Source organism: Protopterus annectens, chromosome 2.part0 (genome assembly GCF_019279795.1).
Source record: "Protopterus annectens isolate FY-2018-M chromosome 2.part0, PAN1.0, whole genome shotgun sequence".
In the NCBI taxonomy this organism is placed as follows: Eukaryota; Metazoa; Chordata; order Ceratodontiformes; family Protopteridae; genus Protopterus; species Protopterus annectens.
Genome location: NC_056728.1, coordinates 1,100,065,056 through 1,100,086,730, shown reverse-complemented (window position 1 = coordinate 1,100,086,730; position 21,675 = coordinate 1,100,065,056). Strand labels below are relative to the sequence as shown.

General features: G+C 44.8%; 1 protein-coding gene across 1 annotated transcript in view; it reads right to left on the bottom strand.

Moving 5' to 3' along the window:
* The window catches only part of GIMD1 (GIMAP family P-loop NTPase domain containing 1), a 167,497-nt gene extending 165,608 nt beyond the window's left edge, over positions 1–1,889 (bottom strand). Inside the window, exon 1 of the mRNA XM_044061296.1 lies at positions 1,490–1,889. Coding sequence (XP_043917231.1) covers positions 1,490–1,873 — 384 coding nt within the window. The 5' untranslated portion in view covers positions 1,874–1,889. The remainder of the gene's footprint in view (positions 1–1,489) is intronic.
* Between the last annotated feature and the right edge of the window lie 19,786 nt (positions 1,890–21,675).

Below are 21,675 nucleotides of genomic sequence, written 5' to 3'. Positions count from 1 at the left end.
CATGGACCTCATAAATAAAGATATTGGGGACCTACAGACACTGGATCCTACCCAGTTTGGCTTTGTTAAGGGCAGATCCTGCCTCTTAAACCTGGTCAAATTCTTTGAGACAGTCACCAAGGCCATTGACAAGGGGAAGGTGATCCACACAACCTACTTGGACCTCGCAAAAGCCTTCGATACAATACCCCACTCGGGCATTATAGATAAGCTCACCAGCTTAAATATAAACCCCCCTGTCACTAGATGGGTTGCAAACTGGCTCAAGGACAGAACCCACATGGTTAGAATTGCTGGAGCCATGTCAGACTCCAAACCAGTTACAAGTGGCATCCCACAAGGCTCAGTCCTGGGACCTCTCTTGTTCGGTATATATTTCTCGGAGGTACAGGCCAACACGGAAGGACTGTGGCTGACCAAGTTCTCAGATGACTGCAAACTGGGCGCCATAATCGACTCAACAGCTGACACAAGCATCCTCCAAAAGGGCCTCATAGAAACAGACAACTGGTGCCAGAGCCATGGCCTCAAGCTAAATGTCAAAAAGTGTATAGTCATCCCCTTTGGCAAAAGCAAAGTGCACACAAATTACCACATAGGTGGTAATCCATTAAGTACCGAAGAAGTAATTAGGGACCTGGGGACCCAAGTTGATAGCAATCTCTCATTTGACAACCACATGGCCAAAGTAGTTAGAAAAACATTTTATATAGCCCACCTAATCATGAAGGGATTCATATCTAGATCAGGGGAGGTCGTCGTGCCTCTTTATTCATGCCTCATCAGGCCCATAATTGAGTACAATGCCCCTTTTGGGATGTATCTTACCAGACACCAGCAGCAACTGGAAAGACCCCAAAAGTACCTCACCAAGAGGATCAAAGGGCTCAAACAGATGCTATATGCTACCCTGTAAAAGAAACTCCAGCTCTACTCAGTGGCATACCGCCTGCTCAGAGGCAATCTGTGCCTGACGTATAAAGCCATGTCCAACCCGGAATTAATGGACATGCTGCACCTCAGAAAATCCAAATCCCATCGAGCTACGCGCTCAAGAGACTTGAACCTCAGCACTGAAATAAATAGGACATGCTGGAGGGACAGATTCATAACCCAGAGGCTCCCTTCACTCTGGAATAAAATCCCAGTCCAAGTTAGGCAGGGTCCCTCATTGACTCTCTTCAAGAGGAATCTTGATGAGTGGATGGGAGATCGTACGTTTACCCCGGGTATCACTTCTGTGTCACTGTTAGACAGAGGCACAGTATACTAACCTCGAAAAAGGGCATAGCAAAATTAATTTAAAATGGGTGGCAAAAGCCAAACACACTCTGGCTAGGCTTATAAATGCCCTAGGGCAGATAGCCTAGTATGAACCTATGAACCTATGAACTGTAACTATAAGACCCAGCAACACTTAAAGAGTTCCTTGTAAATATTTAGTTTCTGGTCTCTACAGAAAGTAAAGAAAACATGCATTTTGTAATACCTTTATAAACTGAATGACCTGGCAGTCCTCTTCACAGAATGGAACATCTCCTCTCATCACAAGCAGTGCCATATGAAGACCATGATGAAAATGCTGCTGAAGTGCTGTGTTAACAGTTTGCTTCAAACGTTCCTTGGTAATTGTGGGGTGTGGACACCCTGGAGTATCCATTACATTGATACGCAGGTTCAGCTGACTCCCATTCCTACGACAGAAGTTTGACAGGCAGGCTGTTTGAAGTTTGCACTCCTGAGTGACACTACTAGCAGAAAGCTTACTTTCTAGTTCATAGCTGCCTAGCAGGCAGTTTGCCATGGCACTTTTTCCACTTTGGGTTCTTCCAAGCAGAAGAAAGTTTAGGGTAAGCAGTTCAGAACCAGTCATGCTCTTTCTGTGAAAGATGTGGACTTCTAAAAAGAAATAATAAGCACATTTACATGTATCTGAACCCTATTGTACTCACATTTATACCAGTTAAGAGAGACAGACAGGTAAAGGGAAAGACATCTGTTATTCAGAGCGTGAAGGAAGGATTTTATACATATACACACACACAGACATATACCGTATATGTGTATACATGTATCTGTGTTCTTAAATATATACATATATATATATATGTGTGTGTGTGTGTATATTTATATATATGCTAGTCATGCAATGTATTATGAGTAAAGCTACAATAAAAAAACAATACCTGGTAAAATGCACAATTACTGTACTACATTGTAAAATCATGAATGATATTGCTATATGGCAAAGTGTTATGATATTTACTCACAAACGTATCTTTTCCTTTTTACATATTTCATAACATTTATTTATTTAATTTTGTTTACCGGGGTTAAGCATTGATCAAATTTGACCATTTACAGGCTCAGCCCTAGTGATTAGTAATCACATTAATGCTGTCTGTAGGTACAAACCTCAGATCATAAAACTAAGCTGCTACAAAGACTCCTTGCCACTAAACATGTGGAATGTGGAACCTAGTATTTGTAGTACAGTTATAAACAAGTAACAAACCAAATGGGCAAATACTCACCAAGAAATTCGAACAACCCAAAGCAGATATTGAAACAATAAGGCCCAAGGAACGAACGATGCAGACACTTTTATTACACATTATGTGTGTAATAAAAGTGTCTGCATCGTTCGTTCCTTGGGCTTTATTGTTTCAATATCTGCTTTGGGCTGTTCGAATTTCTTTTAGTACAGTTATGAAAACTGGGAAGTGCTTCTGTGATTTTAATTTTCATAGGCTGACATATACGAAAGTAGCAGCACATCATGACAGCCTAAGAGTTTTAGGCACTCAAGTTTCCCAGTTCCTTTCACTCTAGATTTCTAATGCCACTTGTTGAGAAGGCCTTTCAGTGGCTTCAACATTTCTATGGCTTGGATGATATTTCTCATCTTCCTGCCCCACAAATAAAGGGAAGGTGCAGCTGCAACAGAAGAAAAATATTAGAGTGAAGTTATGACAATTGTGCACATATCCAACTGAAACTGTTGATCAATTTAAGACAGCATGTATATTGTGCCACTTAACACATGGGTCTTTCCTTACAGGCAGCTGGACTTCCGTGTTGTAAATATTCAAGCTCCTGTGATAGAGAGTGAAATTGTTATGTAGGAAAAGTACCAATTTAGAAGAGCTGGTGAGTATTTTCGTACACAGATCAGAAAAGTATATATGTATTTAATAATTCCCCAGATTCACAAATCCTCCGTGTAAGACTTAATAAGTCTTACTTGGAGGCTGCAGTTGAACGGTATGACGTCAGCGTGCCATGAATATGCATGAGGGCACGCTGACCCAACCGTAATTCGTACACGGACCGTGTAAAAAAGCAGGGGGCGTGTCCGACTGCCGAGCAGTCTAAATGCCCACACCCCTGCAAGTGATTGAAAAGAAAAAGCAAATACACAAGAGTGAGTCCACTCAAATGTACTTGCACCCAACACCACACTCCCTGAAATTGTAAACACCCATCACAGTTATAAAAAGTAAAAAGTTAATTTTATTTTTTTAAATACCCGAAATAGCTGCCCGTATTTGCACGTGTGTGCGCGGGTGTGCCCATTGCTTAGCTAGAGTTAGCAATTCTGACATGGAAGAGCATAAGAAAGAATGTTTATGCAAATTCCACCAAATAGCAATAGCGTAATGGTAGGGCGTTCGCACAAAGAAGAGGCATTCACAGTTCGAGTCCCACCACTCCCCTTTGTATTTATTTTTAAATCAGTATATGAAAGAATACCAGACAAAAATATGTGTAAATAGTAGTAAAACGCAGTGAAATGGCCAATGTATCAGTGTACAAAATAAATATTTTAAATGATCCTGATATATAATTGCCTGCAGCTAAGCAGCACTTCACCCAGCGCAATAGAGTTCCCCATAGTTTAATAACGGTTAACCCAGTGCAATAGAGGTGCCCATAGTGAAATAGCGCTTTAACCAGTGCAATCTGTTTGCGTGGACATGTGCGCCGCACCAACCAGGGCACTGTAGGGCACCGAGGAGCAACGTAGAGCAAAGTTTCTTAAATGCAGACACACCCCCTAGCCTGTTTGGACAGTATGAAAATAAAATGAATGATAAGGTTTGAACCCGGGCCTCTGTACATCACAAGCAAAGTACAGAACCACTAAGCCATGATAACTTAGGGGAAACAGCCACTGTTAACAGACATATACTTACTAATGGTAGTTTAACCATTACTAAGCAGGTCTCCAGTCAGCCGAGAATTTTAAAAAACGGCCAATCACAAAGAAGTGTGGGAAATGCGGCATATTTAAGCCCCATAGGCAGGAATACATGCTATAACTGATTGTAGCTCACATCTGCAGTTAGAATGGCTGGTGTCGGAGAGGGAACACGCTTCCGAGCGCAACGTTGGGGCATCGAGGAGTCAAAATACATGGTTTGGCTCCTTGTCCACTGTCATGAGTCAAGACTCCTGCAGGGCCAGTTCCAAGGGACGGAGTACAAGGCAGAGGCTTGGAACCGGTTAGCTCATGACCTCACCAGTGCCACAAGCATTCCTTGGACTGGTGAGCAGGTCCGTCACCACCATGCAGACCTGAAGAGATGGAAGCAGGACCGCCTGAACCAATGGATACAGGAGGCCCGTGGGATACAGAATGCCCCACAACTGAGTATGCAGCCATGGAATGCAGTATGTAAGAATTGATAATTGAGTATGTATAATGGATAGGTATGTCTCAATATCCCTTCATTTACTTTACAGCTGCAGGTGACCGTGCTGTGAATCAGCAAGCCTATGCTGCTAGGCTGCTAAGGCTGTGCCACCAGGCAGGTTAGTGATCATTCTGCATGTATTGTTATATAAAATATGGGAGAGAGCATGAAAGAAATGTTGTAGTCCAATAATACAGCCATAAAATTGCCTGTATAAGTCCTCTGCATGTACTGTCAGATAAAAACGTCAGAGAGGCGGAAAAAGAGTGTAGTAACCCATTAAGAAAGGTAACATATGTCTGGAATACTATCTCTGCAGGCACTGTCATATAGAATAAGTGAGTGAGCCTGAAAAAAGAGTGTTCTAACCTATTAATAAAGGTATAATATGTCTTGAACATGTCTGCCATATGCACCATTAAAACAAATAAAGGAGTGAGCTTGTGGAAAAGTGTGTAATGCCATTAATAAAGGTCTAAAACCTGGAGTGTGTCTGTGTCACAGAGTTTGAAATATTGTTGTACCCTTGCATTATACAAATAGTACTGTTTGAAAAAGTGCTGGCAACCCAGAGTTGTGCAGTCCCATATAAAGTGGGTGATGGAAGTGCTAGTAGCTGTGAAGCATATATACAGTCCGCAACAGTCAGTTACTGGCTGGCATGCATAAGTAAATCTGGCACATGTGTAGCATGTAAGTTTATCCCCAGAAATGTGAGTGCGTGTCAAGAAATGCAGGGTTCTGTACAAATCGAAGTGAAAATGTCATGTGAAAACATCCCAGATATGTAGATAAAGAAACAGAAATGCAATCAAGAAATATGTAGCAGTAACATCTGCATCCTGGACAGTTAGTATGTCAGATATAGGTCAGGCATATATTGGACTAGCCAAACCCATTACACAACCTAATGTATGGTGACAAGTGTAATAATACATGTAGGGGATAGACACCTGCAGTCACTAGGAATGTAGTGTAGACTAAAAGGTAATTATAAGATATTAACTGAGGTTTTTTTCTACACCCGACTGTATGTGCATAAACCATGCAATTCCACACCTCAATGGATATGTGTAATCTTAAAATTTGTTGGGACATAGATCCTATTGTTCTATAAATATTTGCATTCATGTTGATGCATGTACCCTGTTTAAACACGACAATCATGGTGGTCTGTTGCTACCAAACATCCCTGCATGCTGTTGGAATATCCACTGTGGTTCAATATATGCAAGTGTTATGCTTGCTGTTCAACTGTTGGAACCTTGGTGTGTTGGGTTAATGGTAATATTACTGCATGCTATTACAACTAATCTGGAATGCTGTTGTTTATGTTGTAATTAAACACACCTAATCACAGAACGTATGGGAAGGCCGGTCCCAGCAGACCCACTTGTCCCTCCTCAGCTGGCGAGTGCACCTGGCACCAGCAAGTCCGGTGCCCAGCCCAGGCTCCCCTCCTCCATTGGTCCTGTGCCACCTTCGGGTGGAAGCGCTGCAGGGGATGGGGCTCATCCCCCCGTGCAAGTGTGGGTGGAGAAGGGTCACCTGTCACCCTTTGAAGGGTCCGGGTTGTGGTGCGTAGGGAGATCTAGCGTTCAGTCGCTGATCCCCCTACCCCAGCTCGAGGTGAGAGTGGCGCGTCTCACAGGTGAGCCTGCTCGTCCTACGCAGCCCCCAGCACAGCCACCCTCGGGGCTGTGAAGGTGCAGTGGTGACTGCCCATGGGTGGGGATCTCAGTTCCACTGTTACCATCTGTGGGCTCATGGGCTTGCGATTTCCAAACATCCGACCCTGTCAATTGTGTTCACCCACCCCATGTGTCATACACTGCCCCTGTATGCATCTTGTCTGTCTTATCTGTTTACCTCCCCAACCTACCTCCCCGGATATACCTACTTCCTCTACCTCACTTCCCACTCTCACCTGAAAAAAAAAAAAATGGGCAATCTGTACCCACAAAAAAATTACGCCCCATACATAGCTGCCCATTTCGCACACATGTTCATTGGACATGTAAACTGATAATTATTATTGGCAGTACAACATACTTTGTTGTCCTCACCCCTCTCCCAGGGGTGGAAGGTTTCAAATATCACTCCAACTGTATTGCATATGCACAGCTGTTGCTGGTAAAGAAATGGACAGCTATGGACCTTCCCTACACCCGTCCTGCACATCCCGAGCTTGTTTACCTACTGTCTGTCCCTCTTTGTGCCCCATTTTTCACCACTTTCCTATCTCCCCATTTTCTTTTCTTTAAAAGAAATTAGCATGGGGGTTAGCGGGAGTAAGCACTTTTAAGCAGTAGTAAGCAGGTTTAAGTGAGTGTGCGCATGTGTGCACTTAGCTAAGCATCACTAAGCGTCACGCAAACCTGCGCAAACCCGCTTACAACTGCTTAAAAGTGCCATAGTCACTCTATGGCAGGGCTCTTGTTCTGCTGAGCAGCAAAAGAAAAAACTTCTGCCAGTCTCGAACCCCAGACCACTGACACAATAGACTGCACGAATTACCACTAAACCACAGCAGATATACAAATAACTTGGTTCTGAACTAAATATATCATGCATTACAATGAGGGAATGTAAATGGAAATCAGGAATGGTATAACACAAATCCTATTCTGTGGGTCTTTACCAGCAGTTGTTGTGGAATTGCATGACATGACTGTGAAAGGAGAACCAGCCATCCTAGCAGGGAATACTGTTACAGTAGCATCTTACAAACACCACACAGTATCAGACCAGGATAAATACTGGCCACAGGAATACAGTGCAATAACCACATTTGTATGGCAGTTAATTGTGTAAGTCAGAAATAAAGTAGCTACTCCCATGTATCCTGTGTTAGCATTTGGAGGGGTGAGTACGTCTACACTGAGAAGTGTGTACTGGAAGCAGCAACATTCAGGTTTGAGTGCAACATGCATATAACTGGCTACAACCCTAGCTTCAGATAAGAGACATATACCAACCTTTTGACTGACACAACGGTGTCCAGAGCAAACAAGCATGGGCCCCACCTTGGACAGCTGAAAGGGCTATGCCTACCTAACCTAGCATTTTATAGCAGTGGGCTGCAATCACAGTGAGTAATGCAATCACCACACAGAAGGCTGCATGCAATTACTGAATGGTGGGCAGCAATTGGTGCAGAGGCTGTCACATGCACAAGTGCAGATACCTAGAAAAGCAGGCTGTACCTGCAGTCCACACATGCAATTCTATCATTGCAGCTGGGAGATAGATAGAGAGAGAGAGAGAGAGAGAGAGAGAGAGACACGGACACAGACATAGAGACAGAGACAGAGACACAACAGAGAGAGAAACTGAGACATAAACTGAAATAGAGGGGGAAAACCCAAAACAAACAACCAAAAAAAAAAAAAAAAAACTACAAAACCGTAACACATGGAGCAGGGAAATACAAAGGTAAGGTATGTAACTCACATGTATGTGTTGGCATGTAGTAGATGTTCCTGAAGAGTACTCTACACACTGCAAATCCTCCATGTGTGGCAGCAGTACGTATCTATCTGTATCCGCACATGTGCATAGGGCAGGGGACATACTGCAACTGTTAGTGAAGGGTGGACAGATATCTGTCACTGAAGGTTGATATGTGCATATATCTATGTAGGTCATAGTGTGTGGCCTAGAAAACAGCATGCATTGCCGATATATGTCATGTTGTGGTTAAATGCTGTGGGACTGATTTGTCAGATCTGCTGTGCTACAGCCAGTGAGGCCTGCTAATGCTACATGGGCTGAGGACACCCACATGCATTATACATAACACTGTGCAATATAATCACATAACTGTACATCTCTCAACTGTCATGTAAGTGATATCCCCACCACGAAAGGTGGACTGTACATGTGCCTATATGTACATCCATGTGTACAGCAATGGATGTGTACATGTATGTGTATAGATATGCATATATATTTGATATATATATATATATATATATATATATATATATATATATATATATATATATATATAGCCATATATAGAGAGAGGGAGAGACAGAGTGACACGGGGTCATATGTACTGTAACAGGTGTGTGGTGACCAAGGCATGGACTGTAGAGAAGTGTTGATACTGCAGTGCCATTCCTCCTTTCCAAAACACTGTACCCATTAACTACCACATAGGTAGAGATCTACCTAGCAGTGAAGGTGTGATAAGGGAACATGGGACACAGGTGGACAGTAGCCTCCGCTTTGATGAAGACAGTGTCACACTACACCTGTAATCAGTCTGTGTGTTATGTGTCATGACAACAGCTGTGTCATCTATAGAAATATAGGGCAGTGTTCCCCTTTACCCATCACAATGCCCTGTGTGGTATGTACCTCACATGACAACTACACCAGGTGAAAAGGCCGCAGACATACCTCCCAAAGGGTAATACTGGCCGCAAACAGATGCCCTATGCAGATTGACTCACAAAACCACATCTACACTGTATTGCATACTGGCCACACAGAGGTGACCTCTGCCGGACATAAAGAGGTATGTCACACCCATAGCTGGGTGACAACCACCATGGCAACATATCACAATCCCTCCAGGATACACACTCTAGGGCCCTAAACCTTGTCAGTTCACTAAACAGCACATGCTGGAGGGATAGGTTCCCATCTCAGAGATATGCCATACACCGGAATAGACCACCTAGCAATAGCAAACAAGGCTCCTCATTAGCAGTTGTCATAAATACCCCTGATGATTGTGTGGGAGATTGGTAATACACCCTAGGAAACACCTCTGTGGTTCTGGTTGGCAGGGGCAAGTGAAATCCAAGTACATGTGTGTCAAAGGCTAGGGTAGCATATGGCTAGGCTGCCGTAGGCCCTAGGGCCAACAGCATATCACCTACCTATGACACTATGCACTCACACATGTACTCAATGCAATACCTGCTATGTGAGGTTGAATAAGTGTAACGCTGAATGTGTGCAAGGTCTGTAAAGGTGTGATAGCTTAGTGTGAAGTTGTATCTGACATGGTAGTGTCTATCCTAGCTGTGAGGACAGCAAATGATGTGTAATGTACTGTTAGGCAGACCTAGTAGTACGGCATTTGATGTGACGTAGTTCCTTGTTGATGAATGTGGTGTCTCATTGTAGGCTAAAGCAATACATGTATGCTTAGTGAGTGGTACTGCTGGTGAATCCAACTCCCATATGAACTGTAGTACTACCAGTAGCTGTAGGCCTAAACAGCACAGTATGGTGTGTGTTCACATTGCTTGGCAACACTGTCATCTGTGTTTCCTGTAGTCTACACAGAGGACAAAACTCAGGCATAAGGGTGTGTAAGTAGTGGCACACAGTACTGTATGGTACACAGGTAATGCTCATCTGTGTTGGCATACAGTGGTGTGCTGTATGTTTGTCTGATGTGTGTGTAATCATGCCTGTACAATGGCTGCAATCATATGTGTGTTACAGGGTATAAGTGTGTATCCAGCAACATATATACTCTGTTACAGCAGTATGCCACCTATAGTAACAACTGTACACATCTGTTAGGCAGGGCTATGGCATCAATTACTAGGGTGGTTGACTGGTACTACTGTACCTGTACTTTACATCCATTGCAATGGATGACATCTCTGTTCGTGCATTGGTGTGATATACACCCCTGTCTTGAGGTTGTGCAATGTGTCACAAACAGTGTGTCGGGTACTGTTGTATAGTGGTGTGATATATAGAGTGTGCCAGGCACTGTTAGTTAGTTGTGGCTTGAGAACCAATAAGTGGTATTGAATGTGTGTAACCTCTGACAGACAATAGGATGGTATATATGTCAGTAAAGTGATATCTGTTGTTAAAGGTGTAAAGTGTGCCACAGGACTCGCTCACACATGTTGTTCATATCTTTTTCAGCCAGATGGCCCACCAACGCAGTCCATCATACACAGCAGATGAGGAAGAGGTGATACTACAAAACCTATTGCAGCAGTACATGATACTGTTCTCCAGAAGCAGCCAGCACCAGCAGGAGTGGACTGCACTGTGGCAGGAACTTGTTCGTCGGGTAAATGACATAGGCATGCATAACCAGACATATGAGCAGGTATGCCATCACTGCAGTGATTTAATTAGACATGTCCGGCGGCGTGTGTCTGATATCCAAAGACAACAGCATGCCACAGGTGGTAGGGTGGCCGTTCATCCCCCCCCTCACCAGAGTGGAGGAGCTGCTCCTAGGCATGGTGGCTCCTGGACAACAGCAACATCAACCTCTGACATGTGTTGTCATGGAGGCCAGAGCCACCCAGCACGTCCACCCGGAGCAAGCAGGTAACATGCCCTATCTGTAGATGACAGATAACTGTATTGTTAGATTATGTCTACGTGAGATGTGTACTGTGTGTTTAGCAGTTCTGCTGCCTAGTGTTGTGCAATACTGATATTTAGAATAATATCTCTACACCTGTGACTGTTGACTGTTGTTATACTGCAGTTTAGCATACCCACTGTAGCAATGCCACAGTTGTGGCCACTGACTAACTCTCTCATATTGTCGTAGGTCCCTCTGGTGTGACAGCAGGGCAGCCGATCCATGCTGGTGAGTGTGTTATAACTGCAATGTTGGCAATGGAATATGCATGTCATAGGTGAGGTGTAGGCCATGTACACGTAACACACCTATGCATAATGCATGCCGTGCATGTTTGCTGTAAGACATTGCACAGATCAGTAATGTCAATAGCTGCTTCACTGACATGCAAAACACAGAGCATAAGACACAGTTGTGGCAACCCTGTACTGCACATTGGATAGGCATAGTTGCAACAGCTGTACCCAACATAATATGTTTATCATACGCAGTACACAAAGACATGCTACATATGGCGTAACCACACACCCAATGTAAGGTCACACCTCAGTATCCCACATGTCATCCATACACACATGATGTACCTCAGGGGTAGAGGCCTATCATGGGGCTGTGCAACACTCTTCAACACATAACACAGTCATGTTAGGCAATGCTCCCTATTGGGCACCTCATACACCCATGTACAAAGTGGCTGTGTAATAGTGAACATAGCCATGGCACTGCAGTTCAGGTACAGCATGCTAGACGGTGGTCTGTCACACAGTAGTAGCCGTGAGTGACCACAAGATGCATGATGATGATGATGATGGCACATGGTAGTACACCCCATCCAGTTACAGTGACCACAGTACTACACATAGTGGTCTTTGCTTTGCACCTCATTGTTGTCTGTGTGCAAACATATGCACCTATACACAATATGCATAGCATGTTTTGTGTGTGCTTACATATGCCAGTATACACAATATGCACAGCTGTCGCCATCTGTACAAAGGGTCACATATATGTCCTGGAATGCTATTGGGTGTATAGGTCACATGACACACATTGGGTATGTGTGGTGTTTAATGTTGAACTCGTGTAGCATGCCATGTCATGGCTGGCACTGACATATTTGCAATATGTCCCACACTCACCATAACCACTGTACAATGGCCATGTCAAGCATTGGGATTCCTTCACGTCTACATGCACCACTCATCACATGTCTGTACATTACATGCATTTGCTACACCTGTGCCGACTATTATTCACTATGGACACACACACTGTAAGCAGACATGGCAATCTATGTGTCACACAGATAACACATGCAGCCATGGTATGTATACCATTGAGTGATGGTGCACAGGACATTGCAGAGCAGATAATACTTGCACAGCAATGTTATGTCCATGGACACATTGTGTTCCAGGGTGTAGACAATCACTGAACACCTACACACATGCATCACAGCCATGTATAATGTCATTAAATAGGGCCGTCAACACTTGCACTGCATGGTCTTGAGCAACACATATTCTGCATGCTGACACATGTGAGGTGACTGTTTGCCCTGTGATACTGTCACCCACCTTCACCCACTATTGTGTATGTGTTGGATTGCTGGTGCGTGTGTGTGTGTGTGTGTGTGTGTGTGTGTGTGTGTATGTGCTGTAGTGGCAGTGTATTTGTGTTCATGTGTGCATGTGTGTATGTGTGCATGTGTGGCATGTGTGCATGTGCTCATGTGCTCATGTGTGCATGTTTGCATGTGTGCATGTATGCATGTGTTCATGTGTTCATGTGTTCATGTGTGCATGTATGCATGTGTGCATGTGCTCATGTGTGCATGTGTTTATGTGTACTAACATCATGTACAGATTGTGAAGTGTGTTTCCTGTCTTCCTTCCACAGGTGCTGAGTTAGTGGTGTCTGAATGCAGCAGGGAACCTGATGTCACTGCCACTAATAGTGGAGATTATGAGACATGTATTGTGGTAAAGGAAGGTCTGTCAGGGTCTGTCGTTGGTCCACCAATCAACAGTACACAGCGTTCAACCCCATCTATGCGCACACTCATACTGCCAATACATCCCTCATCACCAATGGCCTTAGCTGAGGGACAGCATACAGTCGGCATTGACCAGGAGAGTGTGGTACCCATGGCACGTGCATCCTCTCACAGCAGCCATAGCTGGATTACTGGAATGGTACCACATAGGTGGATGTCCAGGGGTTCTCAGGGGAGCACCACTGGTCGTATTGCCCCTGGCAGATGTGCCCCCAGAGGTATTACAACCTCCAGTATGTTCCGGGCTGTAATGCAGGCACAGGCACGTATGGAACGGTACACCCGACAGGGACTAAGGGTGCAGAGGGCCCATTACACTACTATCAATGACAGCATCCGTGACCTTGCCGGTGCCATCTGGAATTACACCGAGGTCATTGATAGTCGTTGGAGGGAGACATTAGATGTCCTCCACAATGTGTTAGCCATGAGCCAGGACCATGCGGGACGGATGGCAAGCTGATACAGATGCATGCCAGCAACAGTATCAGCTGGCAGTCATCGCAGATGGATCACGGATCACAGCCGCTCCCATAGTGGCAGTACCAGCCCCAGCAATGCTGGGGCTGGCCTGTCCATTGACCATCCTACTAGACCACGTGCACGTGGCACTGGCCAGTCCCAGCAGGGACATGGGTCCAGTCATCATACCTCTGCCTCTGATGATAGCACCCAGTCAGGGTTGGTACCCGATACTGCCTGTAGCACCCCTGCCAGGCACAGGTACCGTGTCCATGGCCAGAGACAGTGATCTGTATGGCCTAGCAGGTACAGTCTGTGGCTGTCCCACAACCACCCGTATATGGCAGCCACATGGTGGAGTTGTGTGCATGCAGACACACACACATTAACCAAACAACTCGGGCTCACACATACACACACACATTACATCAACATTGGCCCATGCTGTACTGTTGTCCCTCACACACACACACACACACACACACACACACACACACACACACACACACACACACACACACACAGACATGTCAATTCGATGGGCCAATGTCGGGCTCTGGCAAACCAACAACACACCCTGTGCATATGATGACACCTGTGCCACCTCCTGTCATCTGTCACATTGATGCAGGAATAGGCTAACATGGTTCTGATGCACAGGGTGACATAGCAGTGTAGTAATAGTAGCAAGTTGCCAACAGGAAAGTGTACTGATATCCTTGTAGATATATCTGAGCAGGCATTATGCATCACAGCTCTGATAGTCATTGTAGCATTGTTTACACCAGTGTTAGGTCTGAGTATGTATTGTCCACCCATGTGCCACTTGGCTGAAGTGTACAGTGTTGCCAGCATGTGTTAGTGAGTGGACAGTACATGTGTGATGTGTGCATTACGAATTAGCAGGTGTACATCTGTGAACATGGTGTGTGCACACTGTCTGCATGTACGTGCATAGTGGACACGTGGGATGTGCAACACACACTGTTGTACACATTGTTAACATCTCATGGTATCTTTCGATGGTCAGTATGCATTCTACTACAGATATGTACTAACATGGGTACACATGTGTGTATGACATGGGTTGACACTATGCTATGGGTGATACTGTTGTTATCTGTCAATGATCTGCAGTCTGGTAGTATACACCACCTCAACAGCATGACTATAACCAATCATTAGATGATGTCCTGACAAATGACACACAGTTGTAGAGAAATCAGTAACAGTTGGATCCTTCCGGTACTATACTATAACAGTAACCAGTGGTATTGACCATCACATGTTCCTGGGACCACACCTGTGTGGCATATATCACTCTTAGGTACATGCAAACACACTAGAGATATGTCCATCCACATCTGGAATTGCATGCATTGGCCTACACTGCATTCCCTGGATGGGACGCATATCCTACACAAGGGTATCATACAGACAGATACCTGTTATCCAATATATGCTGTATATTCATAAGCCGACTATGGCATAGTCACCCACATTTACTAGACATACTATCCCGACAGTACCACATAGGTGGTAGCCCTCAACATGTATGTTGGGTACCAATGTGTACAGACAGACACATGTTATGTCATCTGTCCCTTGGTATCCACATATCCATAGGTATTGTGAGGTCCATCGGTGTTTCACATAACACATTAGGGGCCTGCATGCATATCCACAGGGCTGTTGTACACCTATAATAACTGTCCATTACTGCCAGTCATTGTTGTGTATGAACATGTGTGACATATACCCCAGGCAATTACCCTCACTCATAGTACTCTATAGTACGTGTCATGGGTGTGTGTGGCACAGATGACCTTGGCCATGGATCACTACAGTGGCCGGGTTTATCGCATACATACATATGTGACCTATGATCTGAGAAGCAGCGGCACAATCTGTCAAAGGAAACAAATGTATTCATGTAGTATGCAGGCTTCACACCTATGTACTGATTCAGGTCACATGTACACATATTCATTTGCCACGCAGATACTGGATGTGTGCAATGCACATACTGTTTTAATCATATGTCATACCGTAGTAAAAGCAAAACCCGCACTGCATTGACCACCTGTGGCTCACACACACTCAGTGTTTGCAGGATTCAAACCCCTACCTAACTATGTTATGATACTAGAGAGATACGCATTAACACGGCATGCTATATGCTTTCCGAGGTGGTTTCTGTTCTTCTGATATATTTGTAGGATGCTGCCATCATCAGACATTCCAAAGAGGGATGTATCTCTTTTATTGTGTTTTCCCAGTCTCCAAGAAGGCTACTCCTCACAAAGGAAATCACACACACCCACACACAGTCAGCGTTTGCAGGATTCAAACCCCTACCTAACTATGTTATGATACTACAGAGATATGCATTAACACTGTGTGCTATATGCTTTACTGGTTGGTTTCTATTCTCCTTGAATATTTGTAGGATGCTGACATCAGCAGACATTCCAAAGAGGGATGTACCTCTTTTAATGTGTTTTCCCAGTCTCCAAAAAGGCTACACCTCTCAAAGGAAATCACACACATACACCCCCCCACACACTAACAGCGCTTGCAGGATTCAAATCCCTACTTAACTATGTTATGATACTAGAGAGATACGCATTAACACAGCACGCTATATACTTTACTGGATGTTTTCTGTTCACCTGATATATTTGTAGGATGCTGACATCATCAGACATTCCAAAGAGGGATGTGCCTCTTTTAATGTGTTTTCCCAGTCTCCAAAAAGGCTACTCCTCTCAAAGGAAATCACGCACATACACCCACACTATCAGCGCTTGCAGGATGCAAACCCCTACCTAAATATGTTATGATACTAGAGAGCTACGCATTAACACAGCACGCTACATGCTTTACTGGATGATTTCTGTTCACCTGATATATTTGTAGGATGCTGACATCAGCAGACATTCCAAAGAGGGATGTGCCTCTTTTAATGTGTTTTCCCAGTCTCCAAAAAGGCTACTCTTCTCAAAGGAAATCATACACACCCACACATACACACACTGTCAGTGCTTGCAGGATTCAAACCCCTACCTTACTATGTTATGATACTAGAGAGATATGCATTAACACAGCACGCTATATGCTTTACTGGATGATTTCTGTTCACATGATATATTTGTAGGATGCTGACATCATCAGACATTCCAAAGAGGGATGTGCCTTTTTTAATGTGTTTTCCCAGTCTCCAAAAAGGCTATTCCTCTCAAAGGAAATCCCACACATACACACCTCCCCCACACACACAGTCAGCACTTGCAGGATTCAAACCCCTACCCAGCTATGTTATGATACTAAAGAGATATACATTAACACAGCATGCTATATGCTTTACTGGGTGATTTCTGTTCTTCTGGTATATTTGTAGGATGCTGACATCATCAGACTGAACATGGGAATGTGTGTGCACTTTCTTTTATGCAATCCCAGGAATAATCCATGTGGGTCGGCAGGTATTAACAGCTTGAACAGGACCCTGTGATTCGCACCTTGTGTGATCTATCTGTGGACACATTGACATCCCTTCATATGTCAACACATATCTATGCACAGATTGTTGGTTTTGTGGATACGACATGTGTCTGTGATGTTGATGAAGAGCTATGCAAAGTCTATGTGAGACATGTGTAGCTCTGTTCAGTGATGTATGTCCTGGGTGGCTGCCTTGCAAATGGTGTAGCATGTTTGGGAACCATGATCTGCACATGAACATACCACAGTTGGTAGGGTTGTGTGTTTGTCAGCTTCCAATAGCTCTGTTTATGACTTCAGCCATGATGCACTCCATGGCCTTGCAGATCAGACTTTATAGGCTTACTGGACTATACTTCCCATGGTGTGTTGTGCACCCACACTTGTGGGGAGTGCCATATGTTGCTGTAACACATTCGATGGTTCAAGACCCTGTGGAGTGGGTGAGGCTCAACAGACTGTTCAGGTGCAGGGTCTGTTTGTTCTGTAGTGCATGCATGACACATATTGGGAAACATTGTAATCCAATCGCTGCCATGCTTTTGGCTTTAGGGGGAGCTGGTCAGCCATTCTACACATGATATCTCCTGGTATGATGTCAGGGACTATCATCAGTGGGAGGTGGTTATGTATATATGGGCCTGTCTGACAGGATGTCGGCATTGTCAGTAAGGTACAGTTGGCCCTGACTCAGGACATATATGAGTGTACATTACTATTTATGACATAGCTGAAGGACATGTCATGATTCTCAGTCTGGACTCCTTCTCAGCTACTCTTTACAAAACACCAACAAACCTGAGTACTAATCCCGGTTATACTCTTTTACACACTTAACACCCTACTGATCCTTTGTGATCAGGCTACAGAGTATATCATCATAATATATTGGCATGTCCAGGGGTCGCTTTCGTGTGTACTCTCCAGTCCAGCTAGTGAATATTGTGGTTATGACACAATGTCACAACTGCCTCATGTACACAGACAACCCTCTCCTCCACCCAACACACTCAGATATATGTGAGAGATGCAACAATATTGACATACAGGAGGCTGAGCTCTCTTGACCCATGACTGGCATGGTCTATCAGGTGGTGAAGGTGACCACATACACCACATATCAGTCTAACATACACCGATAGCGACAGCAATCAGACCACATTATCACACATACACATACTCGGAGGCTCTACATACATTCTGCCTAAGCAGAAGAGACTTCCAAAGCAGACACACAAACAACTGCTACCCCACTACAATACCCACATATCACATAGTTCACAATGTCAGTGTGCCACACAGTCACTGCTCTTCGGGCTAAACAACACACCTGATACACTTGTAATGGGTGACACTTAATGTCAGACACACTGACGTCCCACTCACCAGGCCAAACAAGGGAATAGTCACTTTGAGCTGTCTCTCAGTTGCCAGGATCCGCCACATAACACATGCACTCAGGTCACTCCAAAGCAAGTCCAGGACTGGCTCCATCCTTGTCCATGCTGGAGCGTACAACCTCAGATGTTCCTCCCTGGACCACATGACATCATACATAGAGGAACTGTCTGATCATGTAGCCCAGGCCAGTATGTCCTTGACCTTGTCTAGCATCTTACACTCAACAAGTATGATGTCTCAGTATACCAACAAACTGATCATGTTTGACAGTTGGCTAACATATTGGTGTTATTCAAAGGGGATACAGTGTCTGTCAGCCTGGGGTGACATGCTCGACATGCCACATAGCTTCCCTATGGACAGCTTGCACCTGTCACCCTTGGACTTTTGGATACTGGCTAAGGCACTTGCTGCCACCATACTGCCTTATTTAAGTGGGGCTCAAAAGACAGACCCACCTCCATAGACATTACAGAGTACATGACACTGAGGGTAATGCTGCTCAACACCAGATGTATTACCCTCACATTGACCACACTCAAGAATCTCCTCAGTATGGAGAATAGCAATATCTGTGCACTAACAGACACATGGTTCAGGCTCCCACATGCACACCAGCACTACCAGGTTATATTTCGTACCATGCTTTCTGACCACATAACTCGGAATGGCCAACACAAATAGGGGGAGTATCCATATACATCACAGATACACATACCTCCGGCTTGCTAGCACTGCACAAAGCATCACAGACCATACATATGCACCTAACATTGTGCAAATCTGCCTTTTGGTTTGTTGCCTGCTACAGACCACACTCACAAACTCAGCAACCACACTCGCCTTTCCGGGGAACACTGGACAATATGACGGTCTCCCCAAACACCATTATATTGGGTGACATCAAACACACACACATTGACTGGGGATAGTACTCAGGCCCCAACACCCTTGCCCAACAGTTGCTACAATTTGTAAATTCATATGCAACGGCACAACTGGTCACCACACTCACAAGAGGGGACAACATATTGGACATGATCATCACCAACATGGGGACTCTGTGTTCCACACCTGCGATATACCCCTCATTCGTAAGGACAGAACATACTTTATCTCACTGGACATCCATATCCCGTCCCCACACCCATCCTGGGTAATCTTGGTGAACTTCCCAAAAGCAAACGCCACACTTCCCCATACCATGGTGGTATCCTTCAGAGACCCTGGGTCAGTGGTAAGTATGGCTCAGACTGCTGAATCCTTTACATACACAGTCTGTGGACTGCATGGATCGTGCTATCCAAAATAACACCTGGACTCACTCATCCAATGGCAGGGGACCTGTCTGGTGGACCCCGGCTATTAATACGCTATACAACAAAAGGAGGAAGCTACTACATGACAGAGCACAATCCCAGACAGGGAAGGCATCTGTGATCTGTACTAGCAGACAGCTACAATCACTCGTGTATTTATGTCAGGCCCGCTTCTAATGGACAATTGCACCAGACACATCGGACACTCACAAGGCCTTCTTCAGTTAATTCAGGTACCTGGCTGGACACTCACTGATATGCTGTGTATTACTGCATACTGACCGAACATACCCTGAACCCACAGACATTGCCAACATCCTGGCAAACAGGTTCAATGCAGATGTCTCCCCCCATCCCCCCTAAGGAGGTACTGTCCATCCCAACAGAGTGTAACCTCCCTGACATCACGAATAAAGAGGTGAGTGCTGCCCTCCCCACAGCGGACAACACAACATCAATGGGACCAGACAGTGTCCCGGCCTGTGTTGTACATGGCCTTCATGACAGACGTAACCCTCACATTATGTCACTGTTTGATATCAGGGTTACTGCAGGATTTGTACCCACGGAATGGCGTACAGCGATAGAGGTCCCATTCCACTGAATACTGCCATAACAGACCACAGACAATATCGGCCTATAGGGCTAACTAGCCTGTTCTGCAAAGCTATGGAGTGTATTGTAATGAGACTCATGCACATAGACATGGGAAACCTACAGACACTGGGTCCTACACATTACACCATTGTTGTGGGCAGATCTTGCCTGTTGGACCTGTTTGTATTCTTTAAACAGTTACCAGGTCCATCAGTGTTGGGACAGTTGTCCACACAGCCTGCCTGGACCTTGCACAACCCTTCAACACAATACCCCACAGGGCCATTATGCATAGGCTCACCGGCATCAATATCGACACATATCTCACACGATGGATTGCTACCTGGATCAAGGATAGCACCCACATGCTCAGTGTTGCAGGTGCCATGTCTGACTATACACCAGTTACACATGGCATCCCACAAGGCTCAGTCCTGGGACCTCTCTTGTTCAGTATATATTTGTGTGATGTACAGGCTATCACAGGAGGGATATGGCTGCCCATGTTTGCAGATGACTGCAAACTGGGTGCCATAATCAACTCTTCAGATGGCACATGCATACTCATACAGGGTCTCACAGAGATAGGATGATGGCTACATGCCATTAGTTGCATAGTCATCCCTTTTGAGAATGACAACATGCCCACACATTACCACATAGGTAGTAATCCATTACATACGGTAGTAGTTGTTACGGGTTTGGGGACACGACCTGTTCGTACTCTCGCCTTTGACAATCACATTGCCAAAGTGGTTAGACAGTACTTCTACATAGCCCACCATATCCCACATGGTTTCACATGTTGATCACGTGTGGTCATTGTGCCCCTATACTCATCACAACCATGCTTGGTTACTATGCCACATTTGGGTTGTACCTTACCCAACACCTGCAGCAACTGTAATGGCCACAAATGTTACTCATCAAGCAGATGTAGGGACTCACACGGATGCCCTGCACAGTTCAGATACAGTAACTCTAGCTCTACTCAGTCACTTACCACCTACACAGATGTGTTGTGTGCCTGTAGTTTAAGGCAATATCTGACCCAGAATTAATGGACATGCTCCACCTCAGGATATCCAGCTCCCTTGGAGCAACACACTTCAGGGACATATACCTCAGCACAGATGTTGATAGGACATGCTGGGGGGACAGATTATTATCCATAAGGTTCCACTCACTGCAGAGTGTAGTCCCATTTTTTCATAAGCAGAGCCACCCACTGACCACCTACAGGTGACATCTTGACAAGTGGATGGGTGATCATATGTG